Below are 24054 nucleotides of genomic sequence, written 5' to 3' on the forward strand. Positions count from 1 at the left end.
AGAGGGATATATTGCAAGGGCTGATTTCTTTTCTAACCAAATTGTTGTTTATGGCTAAGTAAACGCTTCCCTTTTTATTTTTCCAAGAGTATTAAAAAAAATACATAAACAGATTGAAATATCCAGTGAAGGATATTTCCATGTACTGTACAGTATGTACATTCGATAGCTGCCTCCTCTTTGCATGAATTACTGAAGATGGTGTGGCATTGAGCACTGCTGGGGCGTCGAGCCCAGATTGCTTTAACAGCGGCCTTTGACTGGGCCATACTGTTTTATCTGGCATCTCTAATCTTCCTCTTGATTCTCAGTTTTGTCTTTGGGGTTTTGTTCGAGCCAGTTTACTGATTTATCAAACACAGTTATACTATGGTCATTAAAGCTATTAGTAATTTTGGACAACTATTAACATTGTTTATTGTTTATGTGTTCACAAAAAGAATAGCTGTAAATTAGGTCATGTATACGTCTGTATAATATGTCAGGCACTGACTCCAGCTGCAGTTTGTGTCTTGTGAATCTCCTCAATCTTCAGTGAGCTTTGCCTTGCAATCCTTTTACAGCTGTTGTTACATGTGTATGTATTTTAAATTTTCCTTCCACTCAATTTTCCATTACTATGCATGAAACAGATTAGTCTTTTAAAGCTTGCTCTGCTTGTAAAAAGTGTCAGTGACTGTTTGCTGGTCCACTGGCCAGGTAGCAGTCATTAGGGGACAACTTTTGTGTATTAATAAAACAAATTTTTTGGTCTTATGTTGTATTGTCAAAGTACATCTCTAATCATAGGATGAAATCTCGCTTTCAAAAATGTGAAATTGATACTTGTATTTAGCTGTAATTTAAAAGTATTTAAAATTTCAAAACAAGATTACATGGACACAGACGTAGATGACATGCTTTTAATTTGAAATAATCCTGCCCGGAACCTGTTCCCAAGAGGAAAATCTATATCTTCCGGGTAACACATTTGGCGCGCCGTGAGAAATTAAATGACGAACTTTCCAGTCTGAGCTGCTCCATCTGGAGTCGGCTTCATTCGCCCGGTCATGTCCAAACTGGAGCAAAGCAGCAAGGACGGGAAACGTTCCCCGCCGGTTAAAGTCCTGTCAGGTCAGCTGAGGGCGGCGGGCATCCGGGGTGCCGCTGACAGCGCGGAGGGATACGTGATCCGAGCGGGCAGGGGTCGCACTCTGCGTGTGTCCCTTGTGTGGATGCAGGGCACGGTGCTGGAGGTCCAGCTGAACGGGACCACCGTGATGCTGATGGACGAAACGGGGACTTTTGCCGTCCAGGGCGTTAATAACATTCCCAAAGGGAAACCGTGTTTGCTTCCAGGTAATATGGGTGCATACAGTGTCATTCAAAATCTAATTATAGTAATCTGATTTTAAAATATTTCTATGGTTTTTATTGTTACATTTATTATTTCTAACACCAAACTCCAGTTCCTGAGAAAATTTGAATTGCACACAAAAAATACAATTGAACGAGTTTTACACTGAACTGAATTTGTAGCCATGGAGACGAGAATTAGGCAGTCATTGACACCTTTCTCAATAAAGGTAAAACCACAAAATAGCTTTCTGAAAATGACTGGAGTGTGATATTGTGCAGGAGCTTATTAATGGAAAGTTGAGTGGAAGAAAAAAAGTGTTGACATGGTGCAAAATGTCTTACAACTGCTGACAAGGTGAAGGTCGCTATTACAGCAACCTGGGCTTCCTCAACACCTGAGCAGAGCCACAGGCTGAGATAGTTATAAATCTAGGCTGTACTTTGATGAATTCTCACATCATTTCTTGGTGCTTGAATATTTTTATCCAAAGTAACCTCTGAAGTTGTTTGATCAAGTATGCACATTGATGCAACACCTAAAATATTGATTTGCTTCTAGTAGAAAAAAAAAGGATGTTAAAAATCAGGATGTCTATTCAGACTGTGATCTAAGCTTAGGATAAATCTGCTGCTTTTGACCATCTTAATTCATCACTGCATTTTCATAAACATGAACCAAGATGAATAAAATAAAAGTTTATCTAAAACTTGTTAAGTTGGATTCAGTGACTTTAAACTGACATTTAGGCAGCAGTCACACTTTATGTAGTGGATTTATTGAGATTCAGTATGAAAGAAAAAACATTAAGAGCCTAGAATTGCCAGAATTTCTGTCAAAACTATTAGAATAAATGTCAATTAGCTTAACTGAGAAAATACAATAGTCATTAAAAACTACATTAATATCCAATACAATTAATATTTTTCTACAAGTTTGAATTGCAGCCACCAAAATATTTTTTCCTAAAAAGCAGCTACTTTTCCTAAATGGCCAGTTTGTGTGTAAGCATTCTCTTGCATTTGCAATGTTGCATCTTGATATATTGTGCAGCTTTTTTTTTTAACCACTTGCATAAATCACCACCTAAAAATGACTTTTTGAAACATCTCCAGTTTTCAAATAGTGCAGTTGATTTACGTTTTCACATTAAACATAAATTGCAAAACTGTAGATCCAAAAGACGTGAAATGAATACTTAAATATCACAGCCGAAAGCTTAATCAGCTGCTGTACATTTTCACCTTTGCCCACATTGATCACCCGCTGCTGTTGCAGGTAAATATGTAATGGTGATGGGCGTCATCCAGGCTGTTTCCCCGGAGCCGGTAATCCGTGCTGTGAAGATGGCAGACCTCTCGGAGTTCGCTGCGCTCCACAGACAGATGTGGAAGCTGGAGGTGGAGGAGCTGCAGCAGGTGTTAACCTGAATATCAGACGGCTGATGAGTACTGCTAGCTGCATAGAGCAGGTGCAGCTGCACGACTAAATGATGTTTGTGACTGAGGTTCACCTCATCATACGAAATGTCTTAACCCGTTTTTTTTTTTTTTTCTTGTGCGTCATAATTTGTAAATAACCGTTTTACATCCACCAGAGTTGCAGTGACTTGTTCGCCTATGGCATATCAAATCTTAATAAAACACAGTTTCAGATTTTGAAAAAAAATTGGATCTTTATTTGGTAAGGTGTCCATCGCACCAGTAACACTATCAGATAAATGAAAAGTGAAAATGACCTATGTTGACTCATTAAAACACAAGAATGTCAACTCAGTTTAAGTAGTTTAATACTTAAACAGAAAAGGTCATTAACATATACAAATGTTTTGTGAAAAGATTTTTTTTTTAGGATAACTAAGCATTGGAACATGTCTCTGATCAAGGTTTACACATGCTATTTTTGTCACCGTATTCAGGCGTTTCTACTGAACAATGTGTAGCAAAGCTTCAGGTGTCGCACACTGAATATTTGCCGTTAATGATAACACTCTGTAGATCGGATCAGAGAAAAACCATCCACCAATCAGAGAGACGGTCCTGAACGCCTTCTGTTAAATCATGCTGGGATCAGGCTACTTCCTGCTCCCAGCAGAGGCCTTTTAAAAAAAGACCCGACTCATGACTGAATACTGTCTTGTTTGCGAATGAGCGTCAATATTTCCAGCATGTCATTATTTAATGTCTTTAAGGAGAAAACTGTATTTTCCAAAGTCATTGTCATTTGGTGCTATAAGATGGTCTTTTCTTGCTTTGGCAAGTTTCATCAAAAGGAATTCTCTGCGCTCCATCCATTCTTTCAGCTCCTGCTCTCCATGAGCCAGCTTACACAAGTCATCCTCTGTGCAAGTGCCTTTGAGAAATCTGTTGAAACACAACATCAAACATCAAAAACTGCAGGAGGAGGACCAAGGCACCAGGAATAGACCAGCTGTTTAATCTGATAATCTTACCTCTCACAAACTTTGAAGGTGCCTGTGGGAAATCTGTACTGCCAGCAGTTCTGATCATCCTCCGAGTTGAAAACTCTCTCTTTGTGTTTCTCTGAAGTGATATGCTGCTGCCACTGCTTCTCGCTGTTGCAGTTTTTACCACACAACCAACAATGATTTCCGGCCTGCAAAAAAGAAATCAGCTTTTAATTTTTTTCTTTAATTACGAGGCAAATAACCAAACTAGAAAAACCAGGACAACAGAGTTTAAAGTCCTTACACTGCCTCCCTGTAGTTCAGAGAACTTTGAAATACTTCTGGTAGTTTATAAGGTAATTTTATTTATATAGCACATTTTCAGCAACAAGGCAATTCAAAGAGCTTTACATGAGTTAAAAGGAAATGCAAACAAAATAATAAATAAATCAGTGAATAGCTTAGCACCAAATACATTACAAATCTTTTGTTATACCAACCTTACAGACCTTTCAGGTCTTTGTTTCTGGTATACTCTGCATCCCCACAACCAAACATGGAGAAACAGCATTCAGATTCTACACATCACAAATCTAAAAGAAACTTCCAGAAAATTGCAGGAACACAGAGTTTCCTTAAATTAAGGTTAAAAACTCACCTGTTCAAAGTTGCCTTTGCTTAATGGTTTTGATGGCATTTGACGAAATGTAATGTTTATGGCTTGTTTCACAATTGGTTACTTTATTATTTTATAGTATAAAGCACACTGACCCGCTTTGTTGCTGAAGTGTGCTGCACAAATAAACTCAACTTTAATGAAAAACTCCACTGAGGCTGACAAAGTGGTAGAGATTTGTAATCAAATTGAGGTATAAAATATTTTCAAATCAGTATCGAGATGCAACAATCCATCAGAGGGATCCTTATTTCCTAGTAGTTTACTTCCTGGAATGAAAATTGTAATTTCTCTGTTGAACAGTTCATGTTTCCAGAACAAACATGCCAACTGCCAGTTTAAACATGAATTGTGTGCAGAGGCAGCTGGCTCTGCAACTCACCACTTCCTCAGCATAGTCTGTCGGCATGTGGATCTGTTTGCCGTTCTCCCTGAAAGAATTATTGGACATTTCTTCCCCCCAGCCAGGCTTCTGAGACTGCAGCCACTGCTCATAAAGCTGATCCATATCTGGAACTGGAGGATGGACATACAATGAGTGCGCTGCGTTGCAAGGCGATTCGATTGCACTAATGAAATCCAAAAAGTGAGAAAGCCGAGCTCCTCCACAGGAGACTTACTGTTGTTTTCCTTCATGTAGGTCCAAAGGTCTCTTTCTTCTACACTGTGAGCAAATGTGCAATTGCCAATGTACTGACACTTTTTGCCCGCTGTCACATGCATGCAAATCTAAAATGAAACATTTAGTTACCGGTTATCAGAAACTCAAAAAGAAAGTGTTCTTCACATTTAGGCTACAGCAAAGATAGCACAACGCAGGATGTGTACCTCAAACTGAGACGGGATGGGCTTTTTGGTTGGAAGTGGTCTTACTGTTGTCCACTTTTTTCTTTCATGAGAACTTACGAGCACAACCCTCTTGTCTTTTGTCCACCTAAAATCAGAAAGAGACCAGTTAATATTCGCTCATTTTGAAACAATCCAAGAGAAATTCAAATACTTACGTATGTCTTGCCTTTGCTTGGCAATACTTCTTATTTTTGTCAGCTTCACTCAGTTGGCCGTTTCTCCAGCACTGGCCACAAACAAACATCATCTTCAGATTTGGAGGGCCGAATCTTCTCTGGGGACTTGAAAACTGGGGACAACATTTGAAGACAGAGATACTTTGTTAGACAACTGCAGCTATTTTCATCTGTGTTAAACAGAATGAGTTGATACATTGTTTTGTAGTGTTTTTTTCCACCTGTGCTCCTTGCAATGAAGCTGTTGCATTCCAAAATTTCTTTGCGTCTTGAACAATACTTTCATGAGTGATACCTGCAAGAAGAGTTAAAAAAGTGAGTGAAACCATTTTTTTTCCCTCTAAGAAATCAAATCTTTCTCAGCATTCTTAAAAAGGCCTCAGACTTCTCGTAGCATTACAATACCTTGCAAATATATCAATACACTTTTAAAAAATTCACATTATTAACATTAACAACCCTCCAGTTGGACACTGAAGATGGCTGCCAAGACAAACAAGTGCAACTGAACGGTTGTTCCTGTTGTAGTGCCATTCTTCTCCTTACCGTCACTACATGCATGTTTAGAATGAGGGACCGCTGCAAAGTTACCAACTACGGAATCAACCGTCTTCTGTTGGACGTTCAGAAAGCGCGATTGTATGATGCTGCTCACACCATTTTTCACACTTCAGATGTTGTGTTCTGTCCGTTTTCAGCCATGCGGTTTAATTCTGATCTCATCTGACTCCAATACGCCCACCTGACCTTTACAGATCTTTGCAGTTCATGCAAAGTCGGCTGGTATTGACACTCTAATATTTACATATCGAACTGGAGGACTTCTTAAATTACTGATGGTATTTCGGACTGACAATCATCTCTTGCAAAATGCTAAAAGTAAGACACGTTGCTTACCAAGTTCATGTTGCATCATCCAGACCTTGAGTTCGATCAGGCTGTGGGCGTAGAAACAGTCGTCTTCTCTTACGCAGCCATAGCGCACTTCATGCCGGCAAAGATCCAGCTGACTCTGGGGACTCAAAGGTCTGATTTTAGAATAACGAACTGTATTGTCCCTCAAAATGTGAACCAGGCACCTAGGAGGAGACAAAAAAGGGAAGAAAAAAAAAAGTTGGTAATTGGATCAGTTTTTCACAATTTCTAAATTTCTCTGAATCTCTCTGAAAGGAGGTTTTAAGAAAGAATTTAGCAAATTTTGAATGACTCACTTATGAGTCTCAAAGTCATGCTTTGTCACCGGATGAGAGCAAAGAGATGGGTCATCTTTGTTGGTTTTGCTGATTATTCTGGGTTTGTGGTCAAAGCACACCTGCAAGACATATAAGGTGCATTAAAAAAAGTTTCATCATTTCCCAAATAAACACAATATCTGGTTAATTTTAGCCAAACAGACAAATCAGGAGGAAGTAGTATCAGGAGGTTAGTTAAGATTTTTAGAATTTCTACCAATCAAGTATTGCCAATGCTTAGGTCAAGTACTACCCAAGTCTTTTCATTGGTTTCTTTGTAATATTTGTATATTTCTGTATAGATCTCTAAACATGTTGCAGTTTCATTCATGTGATTTTTCTTCCACTGAACTAATTACACGTGAGTGAATGCTTCTCCTCCCCCACACATAGTCAGTTACATATGACACTGTGGGAATTCCCCCTGAACTTTTATCCTCAGTGAAACGAAAGGACATGAAGTTGGCAGTTTAAAAATTATTCCTTTGCCAAAGAAAAAAAGTCACAACTTACCCGAGTGTTGCCGTCCATTACACTTTTTATATTGGAACAGTTTTAAAGACATGCTTGCTACAAGTTAGCATGTCTGCCATTAAATATGAACTGCATGCTATGCAGCACCGTTTAAAAAAGAAGATAATTTGGCTAATTACTTTGCCAACACTAACTTTTTTATATCAAAAGCTGTTGTAGATTTATAGACCATTAGTCATTTTATAATAATAAAAAAAACTATTGCACCTATTAAGAGTTGGAACAGTAACAATATGTCACAATAATTGAAATGAAACTATGGTTATTGCTGCAACAGAAATAGACAGTGTGACATTTTTACTATTTTTGCTGACAGATATATATATATACATACACACAGAGTTCAAGTGTGGCATTTTTGTTAAATGTTATGCTGTTAGAATCTCCTGGATGCAAACTTGTAGTTTTAACAAAAAGCAAAAGTACAAATATGGAGTCCACAAGAACAAACCCCCCCAGCAGTCCAATGCAGCTGAGATGATGTTATATACTTGGTTTCTACACATATCAATGACCCATATTTTCATCACAATAGTCCGACAGCAAGAAGAACGAGTGTTAAACTCTTTTGGACTTTAAATCAAAATAAAAGGGCCAAAACGACACCATTAACATGGAATATTTTTACATAAAATGTTGACTCATTTAGAAAGAAATTATCTTATTAATCCAGAGCACTTAATGGATCAACCTCTCACATGATCTCTGACAGCCTCAATTTCTATGACCGGATAAGTGCAGACATTTTCGCTTTTTCCTCAAGTAAATTTGGCAGGTGAGAATTTTAGTTGATGTTGTTCTTGTTCCAAAGTCAATGCAACTGTGACAACATTTAAAAAGCATATTTTCAGAGGCCTTCAACTAAAAACTGTGGACAGGCAGATTGCGAAGCACTTTCATGAAGATGATGTGCAAAACAGTTTGTATCTTTGCAATTTTCCACAACCTCCCTAGTGGATTTGGCTTAAAATCATCTCTTAAATTGACAAAAACATGTCTTGGCAGAGGGGAGCATGAAAGGAGCAAAAAATTATTGTGAAGGCCTGCCAAACTCAGATTTGAAAGTATGGATAATCAAAAATAAACATTCAAAACACAAGTCGAAACGAGCAAAGCCCTGCTAATAAACTATACGTCATATGATTATGTGATTGATTGCCATGTTAAGATTTCCCATTCATTACTGTGGAGAGTATAAATAATTTAACACACCACTTATTAATAAAATGTGAATACTTTCTTCAAGGAAAGTACCAAGTACTTTCTGTTTTCCTGATTATTGTCTTATGCTTTAAGCACCTTCAATTCAATTTATGACATCAAAAAAGCAGCATCACTAATAGAGCTGCACAGGTTTTTACCTTGGTCTTACATCTACGGATGCAAATGCTCAGCTTTTATATTTCCAATAAAGCAGAGAAAAATACAATCTAAGCATATAAGACATAATAAATTTAATCAAGGCCCTTAGCATTTGTCAGTTTTCCCTTAAATCAATATAATTTAAAAAATATTTGCCTCATCAGCAACAAAAACAAAGTACAGCCCTTATGTGTAAACACATCAACCTACTCCAATGTCAATGCAGTGAAAAAAATGTAAACACTAACCCCACAGAGAAACATGAATATTCCACGATGCTCCTGTAAGATCTTGGGAACAGTTAGCCTGATGTTTGAGTTTGGCCCAAAAGGATCAAAAAGCAGTTCCCTGGAGATAAAACCTTTCCGCTCTAAAGTCCAAACATCAATCTCTTCCTGGCAGTATGCAAATGTGCAGTGGCCTGGGTATAGGCACTCTTTTCCAACAGCCACCTCTGAAACAGGTAAGGTCACATTTTAGTATTCCCTCTCAGTCTAAACTTGACTTAGAGAGCAAACTGTGCACAAGGAAGAAAAACGTGCTATGGTCGCTCCTCTACTTTTAATGTATGATGTATTATGATAAAATAAACAGAATAAACATTTATTAGATTACTGACAAAGGCTATTCAAAAAATAAAATAAAAATCACGAGGGGAAAAAGAAAAGTGTACATGCAAGTTACCTTTGCAAATGTAGTAAGGTCCTACATATTGGGTTTTTGTTGGTCTGGGTCGAATGAGTTTCCACGTTTTATCAGGTGAGTGCTTTATTCTGCCAAGTAATACATCTTTTTTGCATTTATGATCTTCAGTGTGAAGAGTGTAATCTAACACTCCAGGTCCTGCACGCACAAGAAAAAAAAAAAAACAACTTTACACCAAACGAAACAACACACTCTCTCAGCTTACAGAAACTCTAGGAGGAGACACCTGTACTGTCAAACAAACCCTCACCTGTTTTGACGTAACACATTGAGCAAGCTTGCTTGAACTCATGTGTTTCAGCTAAGGGGTTTTTTGCTAAATCCACAGCAGCAGGAAGGTCCTTCACTTCAGGCATACCTAGTGGCATTCCCATAGGCTGTTCTTTATTGCTGAGCTGTAATTAAAAAGAAATTTAAAAACTACTCCAAAATTATACTCTTAAAACCTGCTGATTAAACAGAGAAATTACCTTTGGAATGAAGGGACCGTGGGCAAAATCTGAAAATATTTGAGTGAGGAGAACAAAAAGAAAGATATTAAATTTATTTTGTATTGTATTCAGCCTTTTAAGAAATAAAAAATAACATACCAGTTTTGTAGTCTGATATGCTAAGACTGTCCAATGAGTCCAGCGGTGAGGGCAAGGAGTGAAAAGTGTCCATACCAAACAAAGCACTACTTCCTGACTTGTTATAGAGAGGAGGCAGAGTTACAGTACACTGCTGTGAACTATTGTGGAGATAAGGGCTTATATCAGAGGGCATCAGGAATGGATTTGACAAAGAACTGCCAGAGGAAATACTGGTAGGCAAGGGAAGAGGGCCTTTCACGGTGGGGATACCCTGATGAATGACAAAGAAAAGTTACAGTTCAGCTGAAAGAAATAAACCATCTAGACCCATATATCCCTTCATATTAAAATTCCCCCACTAACCATGTCTGGTTCAGGGCCAGCTTGGTCCAGCAGGTCATCCAGGTCATCCCCAATTATGTCAGTGTCAAAATCTTGACTGGATTCGAGAATCTGACAAGGCTTGCTGGTTCGGCAACCGTTCACAAATGAGTGCATGGAAAGAGGAACTGATGTGGGGGCAGATACAGGCAGGGAGACCGACTCAAAGCCCGGCGGCTCAGATGGGGGTACAGATAAAATACTTTTGCTAGGAGGAAGTTCATCAACCACAGAATCATTCAGAGGGGCGTGCACTGCTGCCAGGGGTTGGTTCGGAGCTGGACCTGAAGCCAAAACACTGCCATCTTGGGCAAATGGAGGCACTTCTAACACAGAAAATACAACAGCATTAGATCTGACTCAGCTCCTTCTCACATTCAGATCAAAACTTTTTAATAGCGAAACTTACCAATTTCTATTTCTTCAACTGAATCTGAGCCACGAGAAAACTAAAAATTAGGAAATTTCACAGATTAATGTATTGCTTGGGAAACTGTTTTCTTCAAATGAACTCATGAAGGTGATGTTGCATACTTTGTCACATGATGCATCTTGATAACTTGATCCACGCAAAACATTCAAGGCAGGCTGTAAATTTATTTTTAAGAGGTTAATATAGTTTGATCACCGTTTGGAAAGGACATTTATACACCTATTAAATGATCTTACTCTTGAAAACCCATGAGTCAGACAGAAAAACCTAACTCTTCATGACAACATGTGTGGTCAAGCTGACTTTCATACATACCTTACTTCTTACATAAGCTTTACGGATTTTCAACCCCAAAATTTTGGCAAGGTCCTGAGTCAGCTGTGTGACATTGGGATCCTGAGAAGACAAAACAGCAGCTGTGAAACAATCTTTGTGCATTACTGTTATGCTTTAAAAACAGGAAATACATTTATGACAAAAACCAGCAGATGCTTCACGTTTGCATTTTAAATAAGGAAGTCCTTATTTTGTATGAATAGGATGTGTTCCAAGTCAAGCTTCGACCTGCCGACATCGATTTGAGACAACTCTCTAACAGCTTTAAAACAAGAAAAAAGAACATCATTTAAAGTATACTCAAGCCTACCTGCCAGAAGTAATCAAGTATTTTTAGTTGGAGCAGAGAAAGTCACATCGCCTGTCAGAGACAAGATGCTAGAGTCCCAAAAAAATGGAGACCCTGACCTTAATTTTCCATAAAGCTGCCAACCTTTTCAAAACCAGCGTGCTCAATGACTGACAGAGGCTGAAAGCTATAAAAATATGATTGAGCAACTTTGTTAGACTCCAAGTTTTTTCCTGATTCTCTAGCAGCATGAATGACCTAAAGAACTGTCTGGTTTCCTTTCAAATAGTTTCCTACATCTCTGTTCTTCCTCCATCTTCACTTATAAACACCTTGCTGATCCTGAAAATAGTCAAGTTAGAGACCTCTTCATTTAGCAGCAACACCGAAGAATGTTGTCAACACAACGGGAAGGCACTTCCCGTTGTTCACTGGTTGAAAGAGATTGAAGTTCCCAATAAGTTGATCACTAATCAGGGCAAATCAAGTAGAAAACCAGCTCATTCCAATCATCATCCTGTTCCTCAGTGCATCTCAATTTCACTGCATCCAGTCTCATCCGGTCAGTGTTGCATTAACTGTATGTACTAGAGGTGTGCAGATCGATCGGCCACCGATCATAATCGGCCGATTTCCGTGAAAAAGTGTATGATCGGTGATCGACAATCACGGTCTCTTGTTGCCGATCACACAAACCGATCACCTGCATCTCATTTCGCAGTCTGCCTGTGCAGCTGGTCTCCTCTTTCCTTCACACTGCGCAAACGCGCAGCAACAAATCCTAAGCGATGTGGAACTATAACGCACTGAGTGACTGGGGAAGTTTGCGTGTTGCATGGGTGATCGGAATCGGCAGGAAAAAACCTGATCGGCACATCTCTAGTATGTACCCATGTTACTGCTGTATTCTGCATCTCTAAAGTGTCAGGGTGATTATTTCCCCTCAGACAGGGACAAAACAACAAGTAGATTCCTTGCAGATGCACATTAATAATCTGCAGCGTGCAAATATTTGTCCGTACCTGAGGCACTGTAAGCGAACATTTGGCAACAGCCTCATAGGCCTCTTGATGTCTCCCCATTTCTTTCAAGGCTTTTGATTTTCTGTACAGTGCTCTGTAGTTCCCCTCATTCAACTGGAGAGCCTTTTCACAGTCTTCTAGGGCTTGGTCATACAGTCCCTATGAGTGATGACAAAAAAAATTGTGTAAAAGATCACACTAATGAACTTTAGTTTGAGTTAGGTTTGGGTGTGCCTTGTTCTGACAACAATAAAATGTTTTCCCTGACATGAAAAATATGTTGTTGAATCCAGAAGAAGCAAAAATACTTTACATAGCAAGTCGTTTTTTTTCTCTCAAATATTTTTTGATGGATCCCATTTAAAAACCTTAAAAAAATAGCTTTACTGTTTAAAAAGTGATAAAACTTTTGACTTTTTTGTGATAGATGAATGATCATGAAATATGTGTACAAATTTTAACCCATAATGTATGATTAGGTATGCTAACCAGTATATTAAAAAAACTAGATCAGCTCTCTTGTCATAACCAGAATGTTGTGTTTTCAGTGAATAACTTCAGCCAGTTATGAACTGAATGGCAATGCAGAAAAACATTTTTGATGATCACTTGGAAAAAATTTTTTTGTTCTTTGCCAACATAACTTCCATTAAAAAGTGAAGAAACGGGAAGTCCTGCAGCTCATCAAGAGAGACAGCTTATAATGCATTACAACCAGCTGACACCAACTTACTGGAACAATATTGAGATATGCAGCGGCTCGATTTGCATACAGCTTCTCCAGTACACTTGTTGGAACACAGATGTCTTCTGAGTCGGCATAGTCTGCTATACTTAGTGCTTCTGTGTACATCTCAATTGATTTTGTCCACTCCCCTTCTTGAAACACATCATTTCCTTCTCCAAAGAGGTTCCACACAAGTTCCTTTATGAACACCTGGAAATTAAGAAGAAAACAAAATCACTGACAATTACAAAACAACGTGTTATTGCATGCACAAGACAAAAAAACTTTTTTCCTTTTACTCAATTTGAAACACTGGCCTTTAATTTTGCTTACCCAACATGAGCTCATGGAAAAAAAAAAAAAAAAAAAAAGATGCTGCGCCCACATTCAAATTTCCAAAGCTTACCTCATACTGCTCTTGGGTTCCAGGAAACGGAAGAGTTGATCTACAAAGCAAAGAACAGAATGAGTTTCACACCATCAATAAGTCAATTAGATTAAAACACACACAAAAAAACTACCACTAAAGAGAAAAAATATTTTAAAGTAGCACAAATAGAAAGCCATAAAGAAGCCCAATCAAGCAGTACAGCAACATAATGCAAGGAGGACCATGTTTTGCTGACTGTAAGTTTATCAGCTTATATAGGCTAAACTCAACATGCAATAACCAAGAACTTTACAGACAGATCCTATTTACTTTATATATGGAAACAGTCCATATAGACAGATTCAAAGTCAATTRCATGCCTAGTTATAAAATGATGCAGTCAAGATAAAGAGACGTATCTGAACTGCCCTATTCTATTCTTTTTGGTACTAAATCAGATAACTTTGTTTCCAAAAAGTCCACAGTCTGAATGGTCATGTCACATTTCATACACGATTCACGCGAAACATGCATCAAAATTCTGCACCAGAAAGCGCCGGACGATGTCAATCCAGATGTATGTAAATAATGGCTGAAATGTATAATTATGAAAGAAAAGAAAGAAGTGTGTGTCACCATCTTTGTAGCAATCACTCTTCCTGAACTGGTGACAACACACAGTTGATTACATCAAACCTTTAACTTTGCTCAAATGTTGTATACTGAGCATAGATGGGGTGACAGTGGAAAAGAAAACTCAATTGTAACAGGAAGATAAGATACAAGTTTATTGTCCACCAGGGTGGACGTTTTCCTGAAGATACCCTCAACATAAATTGACTCAGTAACATCCATAAAAATGAATTATCAGGAAAGTGTTCCGGTGTTTGTGTTCATCATTAACTGGACTGGTCGCAATGTATGCACAAACTGACTGGAAAAAAGCCAACATCAACAGAAAAAGATGGTTAAGAAAAGAATACCCGCCAAAATCTAATTTCAACAATCTGTTAAAATTTGCCTCTAAGAAAGAACAAAGTGATTGTTTATCCACACTAAAAGACACTGAACACCTAGGATGTAAAATGTCTCAGTATAATTAACTTCAGGATGTTGCCCTACACGTTATAAAAAAAGAAGACAGTGAACTCTATAACGCCCTTTTCAAGACAGTTCACTTAAAAGAAGTAAAATCCTCACAGAATAGTGACAAAGAATCAGTATGTGTTAGTCATGCTATCTTGAAAAGATCACATGATTTATTGCACAAACTAAATTCCTGTGGTATTAAACATTACAATGGAAATTCTGTTTTGATGAGTTATTTTGCCATCTGCGGTTTGTTTGTTGTCTTTGAAAACACACCGAAGACAAGAAGTCTGGACAGTCTATTACCACATAAAATTTCAATAATTTATATGCTTAAAACTACCTCATTAAACTTAAAACAAATTGTATTTCTTTAAACTATTTCAGTGTTTTACTCAATGGTAAACAACTAAAATCAAAGTGACAAATCCAAGTTGTTCATAAATGCCATAAATAATGTGATCAGATTTACCACAACGCCTGGTTAAAAAAAGAAATTGCAATCTCCTAACCTGACAAAGCTACGACTTGAACTCAATTTCAGTTATCACTTTTGTTTTAAGAAAATGTCTCTGACAGATAAGTGGAAATGTAACATTACTCTGTGTGGCACAGCTGCAGAACAAGGTTTGCACAAAGCTTTAGTCTACACAGTGTTGAAGCCAAGCCCAGATATCAAAAAATACAAAAACAAAGGCCATGTCTGCCGCCTCGCAGCTGATCTCACAAAAATAATGAAAACAGAATTCTGCATGACTAGAATCACAGAAAGATTTTCTTTCTTCCATGCTCATTTCAGGTAAGCTTCAAAATATACATTACCTCAACATCCCACTGCAGCTTACGGAATAAAAACAAAAAAGTACGAGCAGCTACAGCAGCTGCTGGTCATGTTCTACACAGCCATTTTTCAGCCTGTTCTGAGTTTGTCTATCATTGTGTGGTTTGGCTCAGCCACAAAACAGGAGACGGACAAACTGCAAAGAGCAGCCAGGCCAGCAGAGAGAATAGTCTTCACTCCATCCAGGAGTTAGACAGATCTAGATGTAAGGAAAATGTCAGCTGACCCCACACATCCTGGGCACAAGTAGTTAAGACTTTTTCCTTTGGGTCGGCACTACAGAGCACTTTCAGAATAAACAAACAGCCACAGAAACAGTTTGTTCCCTCAGGCTCTCTTTGATGAACACTTAAAGAGTGCCCAGCAACTCTGCTGGGAATCACCACTATGCATATTGGACTAATTCAACCTTGTCTTAATTTTGTTTTTGTAACATTGTGTAGATACACAAATAAATAAAACAAAAATTAAAAAAACCATTTGTTTCCTTCAAAATGTATGTCTATTTTTTAAAAATGTCTGCACTTTGAAAGCAAGAGTGGAACCAAATTCTTCTTCCTTTTTGTTTGCATAAATCTGGCAAGTATATTATTATTCTATTCAAGTTGATTTAATTTACAATCAGACATAAAAATAAATAAAAATATATATTCTGCTTTTAAAAAAAGACCCACCAAAACAGCCATTAATTACTCCTTAAAAGCCTGTCTGACCTGCCGACAGAGAACAATAGATTGGTGTGATGCAACACACCAATATTAATTTTCACAAGCTGAGATTTCTGCTTGCTTAATTAAATGTTTACAACATSCTTTGGCCAAGATTATATTACTTATAAGCTAGTTTCTAACTTCCATCTTTGCACCATTTCTTCAGCAGGAGCAATGACATTGCTCACTTCTCTCTCTCAGAGGTAGAGGTTTAAAAAAATAGAAAAATCTATGTTGTGATGGATGTGTAGACAACTCATATCTAAGGTGTAAACCCCAGCATTTTATTACAACAAACAGTAGGCATCTCACAAGAGCAGACACCCAAGTTCAAATCAACACGCTGATGTGTCAATACTTCACTGGTAGTTTTTTTTTTGTCTGGGAATTTGCATTTAACAAATTAGTTGCAATGTATACAACAAATCTTCTTTACCACATCATATTTATAAATGTTCAGTGCTTAGAGACTTTAAGAGGCCGATAACCTAGTATAACCCTGACATAGTAGGTTCCATTAATAAACTTGATAGAATATTTAAATACAAATAGCAAATTAAATGCAAATTTCCAGGTAGAAAAAAAACACATTATGAAGTGAAAGCAGTCTGATTTAAAGTTTAAGCTGAGTGATAGTGGTAGGTCAGATACCCTTTAAATAAAGGCTATTCTTTCTACATGCATACATGAGGTGCTAAACCAGAAAGGCCCTAAAACAAGTTCAGCTTTTACTTTTTCTCGACCTTATGGAGTGCACTGATTTAGGAAACTAAATATTAATTATAACAAAATTGTTTTTGTTCTCTTTTTGTGTACCCTATTAAACAACTGATGATCTGCAAAATACACTCACTGAATGAACTGAAGGCCTTTCTGAATTTCCTGCCAGCGACGACTTCTGTCCCGACACGCTCCAGACATAGTTGCGTGTTTAGTGTCCTCTCCTCAAACAGCACCTGCAATTATAAAATTTAATATAGCTTTTTAAACAACATACACACATTAAATAAATTGTAATTCTTCTCCCTGTCCATGTTTTCCTACATCAGTTCATGTTCCTATAGCCCTGTTACGAGTTCGACCAATTAAGAGTCAAAATGTCTAAGCTTTACTTGGAATGCCTTCTCCTAGGTTCACTTCCGAGTTTGAAAATGACGACACACACACACAGTTCCGGAAATATGAGTTAAGTGGGTTATTTTTAAGCATGAGAGCTTAAACAAGCGCACAAACAGTTTAGTCGGTTTTTCACATAAACAATACAAGTTATAATTACATAGTTGAGGGTGTGGACAAGTTAGGTCACCCGCATGCCGGAAATGTTCACTTGAGCATCTGAAAGACACCAGTCTATTATCGGACACCGATTCGATAGGCTTTAACCGCGCAGTCTGCGTTTGTGTCCGTTGTCTCTTCACGGGAATAAAGTCAAACTCACATACGCATTATTAGTACATTTATACATTTTTAGGGGTGGTCAATATGTTCTTCTGGAATGGCTACACAGCCTATGACCGAGGTTTAAAAAAGGAATTAAGCTGTAAGACTAAAAACAACCAACGTGCCATTTCTACCCTCAGTAAATCATTAACGCGGATTATAATTTCAATCGGTGTTTCAAACTTTCATGAGATTTGTTTCATATATCTACTAGCTAACCGGAGCAGGATACACAGTAGGTTCAGGAGTTGATGTGTTATTCGTACAGTCCCGTATCACGTCTCGAATTCAAAACCAGCTTATATTTCAGCAGATTAAAGTTTGTTGTTAAACAATAGGTCTCCACACGGAATACAAGAAGGTTACAGATAACATTTTAGTTCTAAAACTCCAGTATTGCCCGCTGTCCGATAATGAACGCATGTCTTTTAGCGCACGTGTGTTACCCGCGGCTAGACACCGTCGACTATACTTCTCGTTAGCCACCGTTGCCTCCTGCTAGCAAATGTTACCGTTTATTACAGTCACAAAATAATTCAAACTTAGTAAAAAAAAAAATTTTTCTTACAAGAGACCATAAACACACAGTCGTTAATCAATAAGAAGACATTACTGTATAAGTTTAAAGGAGGAAGTCTGAACCAAACAAAGCATTGGTATTTCCAAGTTAAACTAGTTCCTCAACGCAAACAATGGCGAGCTGTAGATGTCTAGCTCCAAGCTTAGATGGAGAATATAACACAGACAGTTCTGAATACTGTCTGTTTTAGATACTTACATGAATGAGTCTTTATTCCAAACAGCCTTTCAGTCTGTATATAACAAGAGGGAAAGGGAATCTTCGTTTTAGCTAAAAGAACTTAGCCGGAGATGTCGCTGAAGGCCGCCCTTTGCTTCTTCTTCTTCTTTAATCATGTGAAGGAGCGCAACCATTGRCATTTTCAGGTTGTTGCCCCCACTGGCGATTATTAGACATGACCATTTGAGACAGGAAAAACARCACTGGATCATGAGCGTAATCTTTAGAAGTTTGTTATTCYTYATACATTTTAACCCCCTCCCCCGTCACTCCAGTTTATACCTTTTTTCATGCTACATGTCACTTACCAAGTTAATGTAGGCTGCTTAGGATCTACCTCTGAAATAATATAACTAATTATTTGTCAGTAATTCTTAGACAATTTTGAAAGAAAAAAGATTTTYAGCAATTATTTGTATTTTATTTTTTGTATTTCACACTTTTTACTCTAAACTAACAACTCAGGAAGGTTCAGATCTGTTCTTAGTGCATTTTTAATTGTCCATTTGTTCACCTTCCTTTGAGTGGCTCATACAGCTGAGAGTCAAATGACTTCTCTGAATAAAATTCTGCAGACTTTTAATTCTTCAGATATGAGTCAGACTGAAAGATCACATTTAATTATTCAAACAAAGCAAAAAAAAAAAAGTATTTTGATAACTTCCTCAAAATAGTAGATTAGAATTCCAAAGAAAACCCCCAGATTTACAAGAAAAAATGCAATTCTTGACTTACTAGCAGGGGACACTCATCCTACATGAAGTGTAYCGTTAATGTAACAGTAAGCATCTCTGGGTAGATGAAGATGAAAGAAAAATGCTTTTTAACTCTCTTATCATAAGCGGAATTGTCAGAGTTTTTTTTAATAAGCTTTTTAAAGAACATATAATATGCCTAAAAGAACAAACAAAAGCAACACTTCTCCTGTTGTTTCCAAGTCTGTTTTGCTTTCACTRCTGAATAAATTTAGCAGTTGGAGTGCACTGCTCAGTAAGTGTGATGTTTGTTTATCGAGGGAATGACCACGGAGTTCACCACAATGACTTGTTCTTCTGGAAGTTAAAAATATGGATGACACCAGAAAAATAAATGTAATTGGATCAGAATTGCCATAATTATTCTGCTTTTATTTGTTTTATGTGATATACTGGAACCTCTTGTAACAACTATCTCGTTGACATTAACAGAATAAGACAATGAGACGTTGATAAAATGATTRATATAATAAAAGTGAAGCACCCTTTTCATACAAACTTGGTGCTGTTTGGGTTACTTTATGAGTGTAATCATCCTGTTAGTACATCAACATTTTTACTGTGCTGYGGCTCAGTTAAAATGATACACAATGATAAAGCCAGACCCTAAATGAACACAGTTGTTCTACTCTCACCCTCTACCTGTATTCTGTCCCACTGTCTGTTCGTAACAAATTAATCAGATAAAAAATGGTGTAAAAATGAAGAATAATTATCAATATGTTGTGACCAGTGTTGTGTGTGTTTTCCTTTCTTGTTTTGAGATTTATGACTGTAGGTTTTGCTGTTTTTTCTTTGCAATTAAACACCATGCAAATTAAATTAARCTGATGCAGACTCAATTAGAAACTCTGAATGGAATAACACCGTAAAATCTCTTATAACAAGGATTTCAAACATTTGGCAAAACACTTATTTTGTAATATCRTCTTTGGCCTGCCTCTCTTTGACATAACTTGAATTCAATTAGGTTGTTTGCCTTCTAATATTTTTACTATATTGAACAGTTCAACTTTTAAAATCTGAAAGAAACCATATATTTGCTGACTTACTTTTGGAGCATGTTAASATTATTGTGGTACACAAATATGTCTTTTGCATTACTTGTTCATGTGTGTGATTTTATMATTTTATCATGTTTGAAATAAAATAAATAAATAAAAAATAAAATAAACATCGTTCCTGTGTCAAACTTTAACAGCTTAGCTCTGTACAAGGAATGTTTTAGCAGAAGTAAAACAAAGCCTTTTTGCTTAACAATTAATTGACTTTTTTGTAGACTATGCAATTTATTTTCCTCGATAGCAATTCAATGAAGGCAAACCACAACATACTTCAGGATACAAAATGTAAAAATACTAGTAAAGAATATTTCCAATGGTTTTGCTTTAAAATGTTGATTCCCCCCACCCCCTAAAGCAGACACACACATACTATACAACAATCCCTCTCCTGCAGGGGGAGCCTAGTGTCACAAACATTGGATTAGGCCCTGTCCAATGATGATGCRCACGAGATTATTCCAGCAGCCTCTAAAAAAAGCCTTCCCCTTCACTCTGCACTCAGACGGTGGTAGCCCTGGAACCCTGGCTGAGCGSAGTTCAGGTGCCTCTTGCACATAGTGATGACGTTTTACCAAATACTTCTCCTGTTCTCTGGTAAGCTGATGTTTCATTTGAAGTTTCACATCTTGTGCAAAAAAACAGCTGGAAGTGTGATATAAGGACTACAGATGAAGCTAGACTAGATCTWGTGAGGTTTTTTGTAAAGTGAGTGTTGGCAAACAAAGTAATTTTGTGGAAAAGAGGAAGAGCTGGAGGGTTTTGGTATTTTTCTCGATTTTACAGGATCCAGGTCTAACCTCCTGTTTATGAGACATAAGAGTGAAGTTTGTCCTGTGTGTCCTGGATACTAATGAGAAGAGTCTCTGTGGATATTACAGTAGCAACAGAATGATGCASGCAGTGATTAAAATGCTTATTAACAGGCAAAGAATAACCTAAAAAAATTGAATGATTTTACATCTAAAGTCAGCAAAAGAGTTTTATGTGAAGCAATTTTGATTCTATGCGTGAATCAGAAATGTTGTTGAGATTTTACTCATCAGCTACGCATAAAAAGCTGTTTCTTTCAGACTGGACTACATGGATTGATTCACAGGGACAGAGAAGTTTGTTCCTCCTTTTCAGTTGTTTATTCCTTTTTGCAGTGGCTGTGGCTCCTGCGGCTGCACACAGTTCCCACCGGACAAAAAGAGGGTTACTTGAGCTTGCAGGAGCCATCAAATGCAGCACTGGGAGATCTGCTTTGGCTTACATGATGTATGGATGCTACTGTGGGCTGGGGGGCGAAGGGTGGCCCCGTGACAGAGCAGACTGGTGAGGCAACTCCTTATCTCTAATCTTTTTCACATAATAGTACGCTTCTGCACCTGACGACAGCATTTACCAAAATTCAAACAATCAGACAGGTCTACGCATGCATTACAGGCTACGAAGCTTATAATTCAGCACGCATCACTGTGTTTTCACTCTTCAGCGCAGGCATGGTATGTACACATTATTTCCTCTCCTTGGTGGAGCTCAACTCTTCGATTTCCAAAATAGGTGTGACCGGTTTCCGAATCCGTCTTTCTCCACTAAACCACAAGTACTGCAAGAGGATTGGAWCAAATGAACGATGACCTTTTTCACAACACAAGCCTGGTCAGATGGGGACTTTAAAATAGCTCTAAAACTCCACACCCAAATCCTAATTGCTGTCTCTTTGTTTTCTATCTTCCACCACTAGACATCTCGCCCATTAAAAAACTGTCTGACTGCCAAGTAAGTGCAGTGAAAAAACAAAGTGGTGATCCTGGCCTGCTTTTAAAATAGCTGTGGTGTCGCTTTGCCACCCATCTGTACTGCTCCTCCAGACGGAGATCAGCCTTGAAAGTAATGCATTCAATATGTTGCGCCTGTAGGTGTTGCCACAAGCATGACTGCTGTTACGGAGACGCAGAACGTCTTGGCTGCTACACCAAAACGGCCAATTATCAGTGGACTTGTGAGGACAGGGAAGCTGAGTGCGGTATGTATATATGTTCAAACACACCTTCAGAGGATTGAAGGAAACATAAACTTTTCCAGTATGTGTATTTATGAAAGAGTAACAGAGGAACTGTTCAGGCAGCACGTACCTTATATTAAGTATTCAGAATTTTTGACTTATCTCATCGAAATCCTGTGCCATGAGAAAATATGAATAAGTTTTGATTTGYTTTTTCTCATTGAACCACAAATTTCAATGTATTTTTTTTTTTAGGTTTTTAATGTGACAAACCAAACAAAGCACTGCATTATTGGGAAACGAAAAGAAAATTATTTGTCGTTTCCAACTTGATTTCCTTTTTTATAAATAAAACTCTGAAATTGTAACCCAAATTTGTTTGTAAATCTTTTTAAATTACATAAATCTCTTGTCTTTTTCATTTCAGAGGATTTAGAGGACAAATGTGAGAAGTTTTTATGCAAGTGTGACAGAGAGGCAGCCAAGTGTTTGAGAAAAGCACCTTTCATCCAGAAATACGCACTATGGCCGGATTTTCTATGTGGCCACGATCACCCAACATGCAACATTTACTGACCCAGTGTAAGCATCTTTATATTAAGTGCCTATTTGTGAAATATTATAATAAATACATCCAAAACGGAYTAAATTATAATATTTTCACAATCATCATTTTTATGTGACATGGAGGCATTTGTTAAGTAAGTGGGTGGGTTTAAGTAAGACARAAAATTATATGCATGTGAAATGCAGAGGTGGGCAGAGTACCCAAAACTTGTACAAGAGTTTACTCAGCATTACTTCAATATAATTTTACTCAATTAAAGTCAAAATTAGTCATCCAAGAAACTACTCAAGTAAGAGTAAAACAGTACTTGGTAAAAAGCCTACTCAAGTACTGTTTAACTGATTAAATTATCAATCAAAATCACAATCAAAATCTAAATCTAATTGGAAATTTTGGTATTTTAAGGATGAGAATGRCAGTAATTCATGTAAGTATGAAAAAAATAACAAAATTAAGCAAAATATGTAATTTATTCCCAAATCAGTTTCTTTCAATAGAAAATGTATGAAACTTTAATAAAAACTGCAGGTGTGTGTCTGGTGAATATTTGGTTAAAACATATTTGTTTTTCATTCAGTGGTTAGAGAATCCAGCAATTTACTCAAGTAAGAGTTACAATACTTCATAATAAAATTACCCAAGTAAAAYTAAAAAGCACTCAAAAGTTACTCAAGTAAATGTAATTGAGTAAATGTAACTAGTTGCTACCCAACACTGGTGAAATAAGCCTTTCCCTTCCTCAAAAGACTAAACTTCTGCAATTGGCTTTATGGTCAAGTGTTACAGTTCAGGTCACCGCTTCCCGCAAAGCTACTTTTATATGTTCAAGAGCTGGCTCTGCAACCTAGGCGTCCACTCCTTACATGCTCCCTCTGTCAGAGTTTTGGACTTGATATCTTTCAATGGAGCCTAAAAAAACAGGATGAAATTTACTAAGCTAACAGTCTGAGCTCCTTTAAGTCTGCAGAGAGATAATCATCAGCAGTTATGTGTTACTGCTTTAAGGAGTGTTCGCTGTTTAGTGCTCAGCTCCTTTTAAGGGYTTAACAAAATCACAACATAGTCACAGTTTGCTGAGCAATAGCTTTCCAGTGACTTAGCGAATAGCTGTCAAATGACCTAATTTCCTGTCTGGGCTATACCATATGCAGGTGAATGTTGGGTTTTCACAGTTTACTTTGTTCGTYTAAGAAGTTCACAAAAACCTCCTCCCATGCAGTCCTTCCCCACAGTGGGGGCTGGAGACGTTCCAACATCCCAAAAAAGGTATCAGCTAATTTGTTTTGCATGAAATCTACATCTTCAGCACTAGATGGTGCCAAATCCACAAACAAACTGCAGGGCTTAACACCCGAGAAAGAATTTGACTTAATTTCTGAAATAGTTTTTATAGT

The 24054-nt window shown here is 37.5% G+C and overlaps 3 protein-coding genes across 3 annotated transcripts; 2 read left to right on the forward strand and 1 right to left on the reverse strand.

Annotated features, from left to right (window-relative positions):
• The first annotated feature begins 914 nt into the window (after positions 1–914).
• On the forward strand, positions 915–2989 carry rmi2 (RecQ mediated genome instability 2). The gene is made up of 2 exons (XM_008415927.2): positions 915–1338; positions 2615–2989. The coding sequence occupies exons 1-2, from the start codon at positions 1050–1052 to the stop codon at positions 2764–2766; spliced, it is 441 nt and encodes a 146-aa protein (XP_008414149.1). The 5' UTR covers positions 915–1049; the 3' UTR covers positions 2767–2989.
• Positions 2990–3103: 114 nt separating this feature from the next.
• On the reverse strand, positions 3104–18399 carry zc3h7a (zinc finger CCCH-type containing 7A). Its single transcript, XM_008415923.2, has 23 exons — positions 18266–18399; positions 16901–17003; positions 13444–13483; positions 13044–13247; positions 12311–12469; positions 10979–11059; positions 10765–10818; positions 10640–10679; positions 10213–10556; positions 9868–10120; positions 9748–9776; positions 9528–9672; positions 9257–9415; positions 8821–9026; positions 6656–6756; positions 6342–6523; positions 5666–5739; positions 5424–5557; positions 5248–5353; positions 5040–5148; positions 4802–4935; positions 3789–3952; positions 3104–3699 (listed from the first exon to the last, which is right to left on the reverse strand). The coding sequence occupies exons 2-23, from the start codon at positions 16966–16968 to the stop codon at positions 3510–3512; spliced, it is 2976 nt and encodes a 991-aa protein (XP_008414145.1). The 5' UTR covers positions 16969–17003; positions 18266–18399; the 3' UTR covers positions 3104–3509.
• Positions 18400–20608: 2209 nt separating this feature from the next.
• Positions 20609–23147, forward strand: pla2g10 (phospholipase A2 group X). The gene is made up of 4 exons (XM_008415922.1): positions 20609–20699; positions 21251–21419; positions 22007–22113; positions 22520–23147. The coding sequence occupies exons 1-4, from the start codon at positions 20666–20668 to the stop codon at positions 22666–22668; spliced, it is 459 nt and encodes a 152-aa protein (XP_008414144.1). The 5' UTR covers positions 20609–20665; the 3' UTR covers positions 22669–23147.
• Positions 23148–24054: the final 907 nt, after the last annotated feature.

Source organism: Poecilia reticulata, linkage group LG8 (assembly GCF_000633615.1).
Source record: "Poecilia reticulata strain Guanapo linkage group LG8, Guppy_female_1.0+MT, whole genome shotgun sequence".
Lineage (NCBI taxonomy): Eukaryota > Metazoa > Chordata > Actinopteri > Cyprinodontiformes > Poeciliidae > Poecilia > Poecilia reticulata.

Coding starts and splice junctions, on each gene's coding strand:
- rmi2 (XM_008415927.2), top strand. CDS start 1,050: ATGTCCAAACTGGAGCAAAGCAGCAAGGACGGGAAACGTTCCCCGCCG. Junction 1,339..2,614: donor GAAACCGTGTTTGCTTCCAG/GTAATATGGGTG, acceptor CTGCTGTTGCAG/GTAAATATGTAATGGTGATG.
- zc3h7a (XM_008415923.2), bottom strand. CDS start 16,968: ATGTCTGGAGCGTGTCGGGACAGAAGTCGTCGCTGGCAGGAAATTCAG. Junction 12,470..13,043: donor CATATCTCAATATTGTTCCA/GTAAGTTGGTGT, acceptor CATCACTCATAG/GGACTGTATGACCAAGCCCT. Junction 10,819..10,978: donor AAGCTTATGTAAGAAGTAAG/GTATGTATGAAA, acceptor ATAAATTTACAG/CCTGCCTTGAATGTTTTGCG.
- pla2g10 (XM_008415922.1), top strand. CDS start 20,666: ATGACGTTTTACCAAATACTTCTCCTGTTCTCTG. Junction 20,700..21,250: donor AATACTTCTCCTGTTCTCTG/GTAAGCTGATGT, acceptor TCCTTTTTGCAG/TGGCTGTGGCTCCTGCGGCT. Junction 22,114..22,519: donor GGACAGGGAAGCTGAGTGCG/GTATGTATATAT, acceptor TTTTCATTTCAG/AGGATTTAGAGGACAAATGT.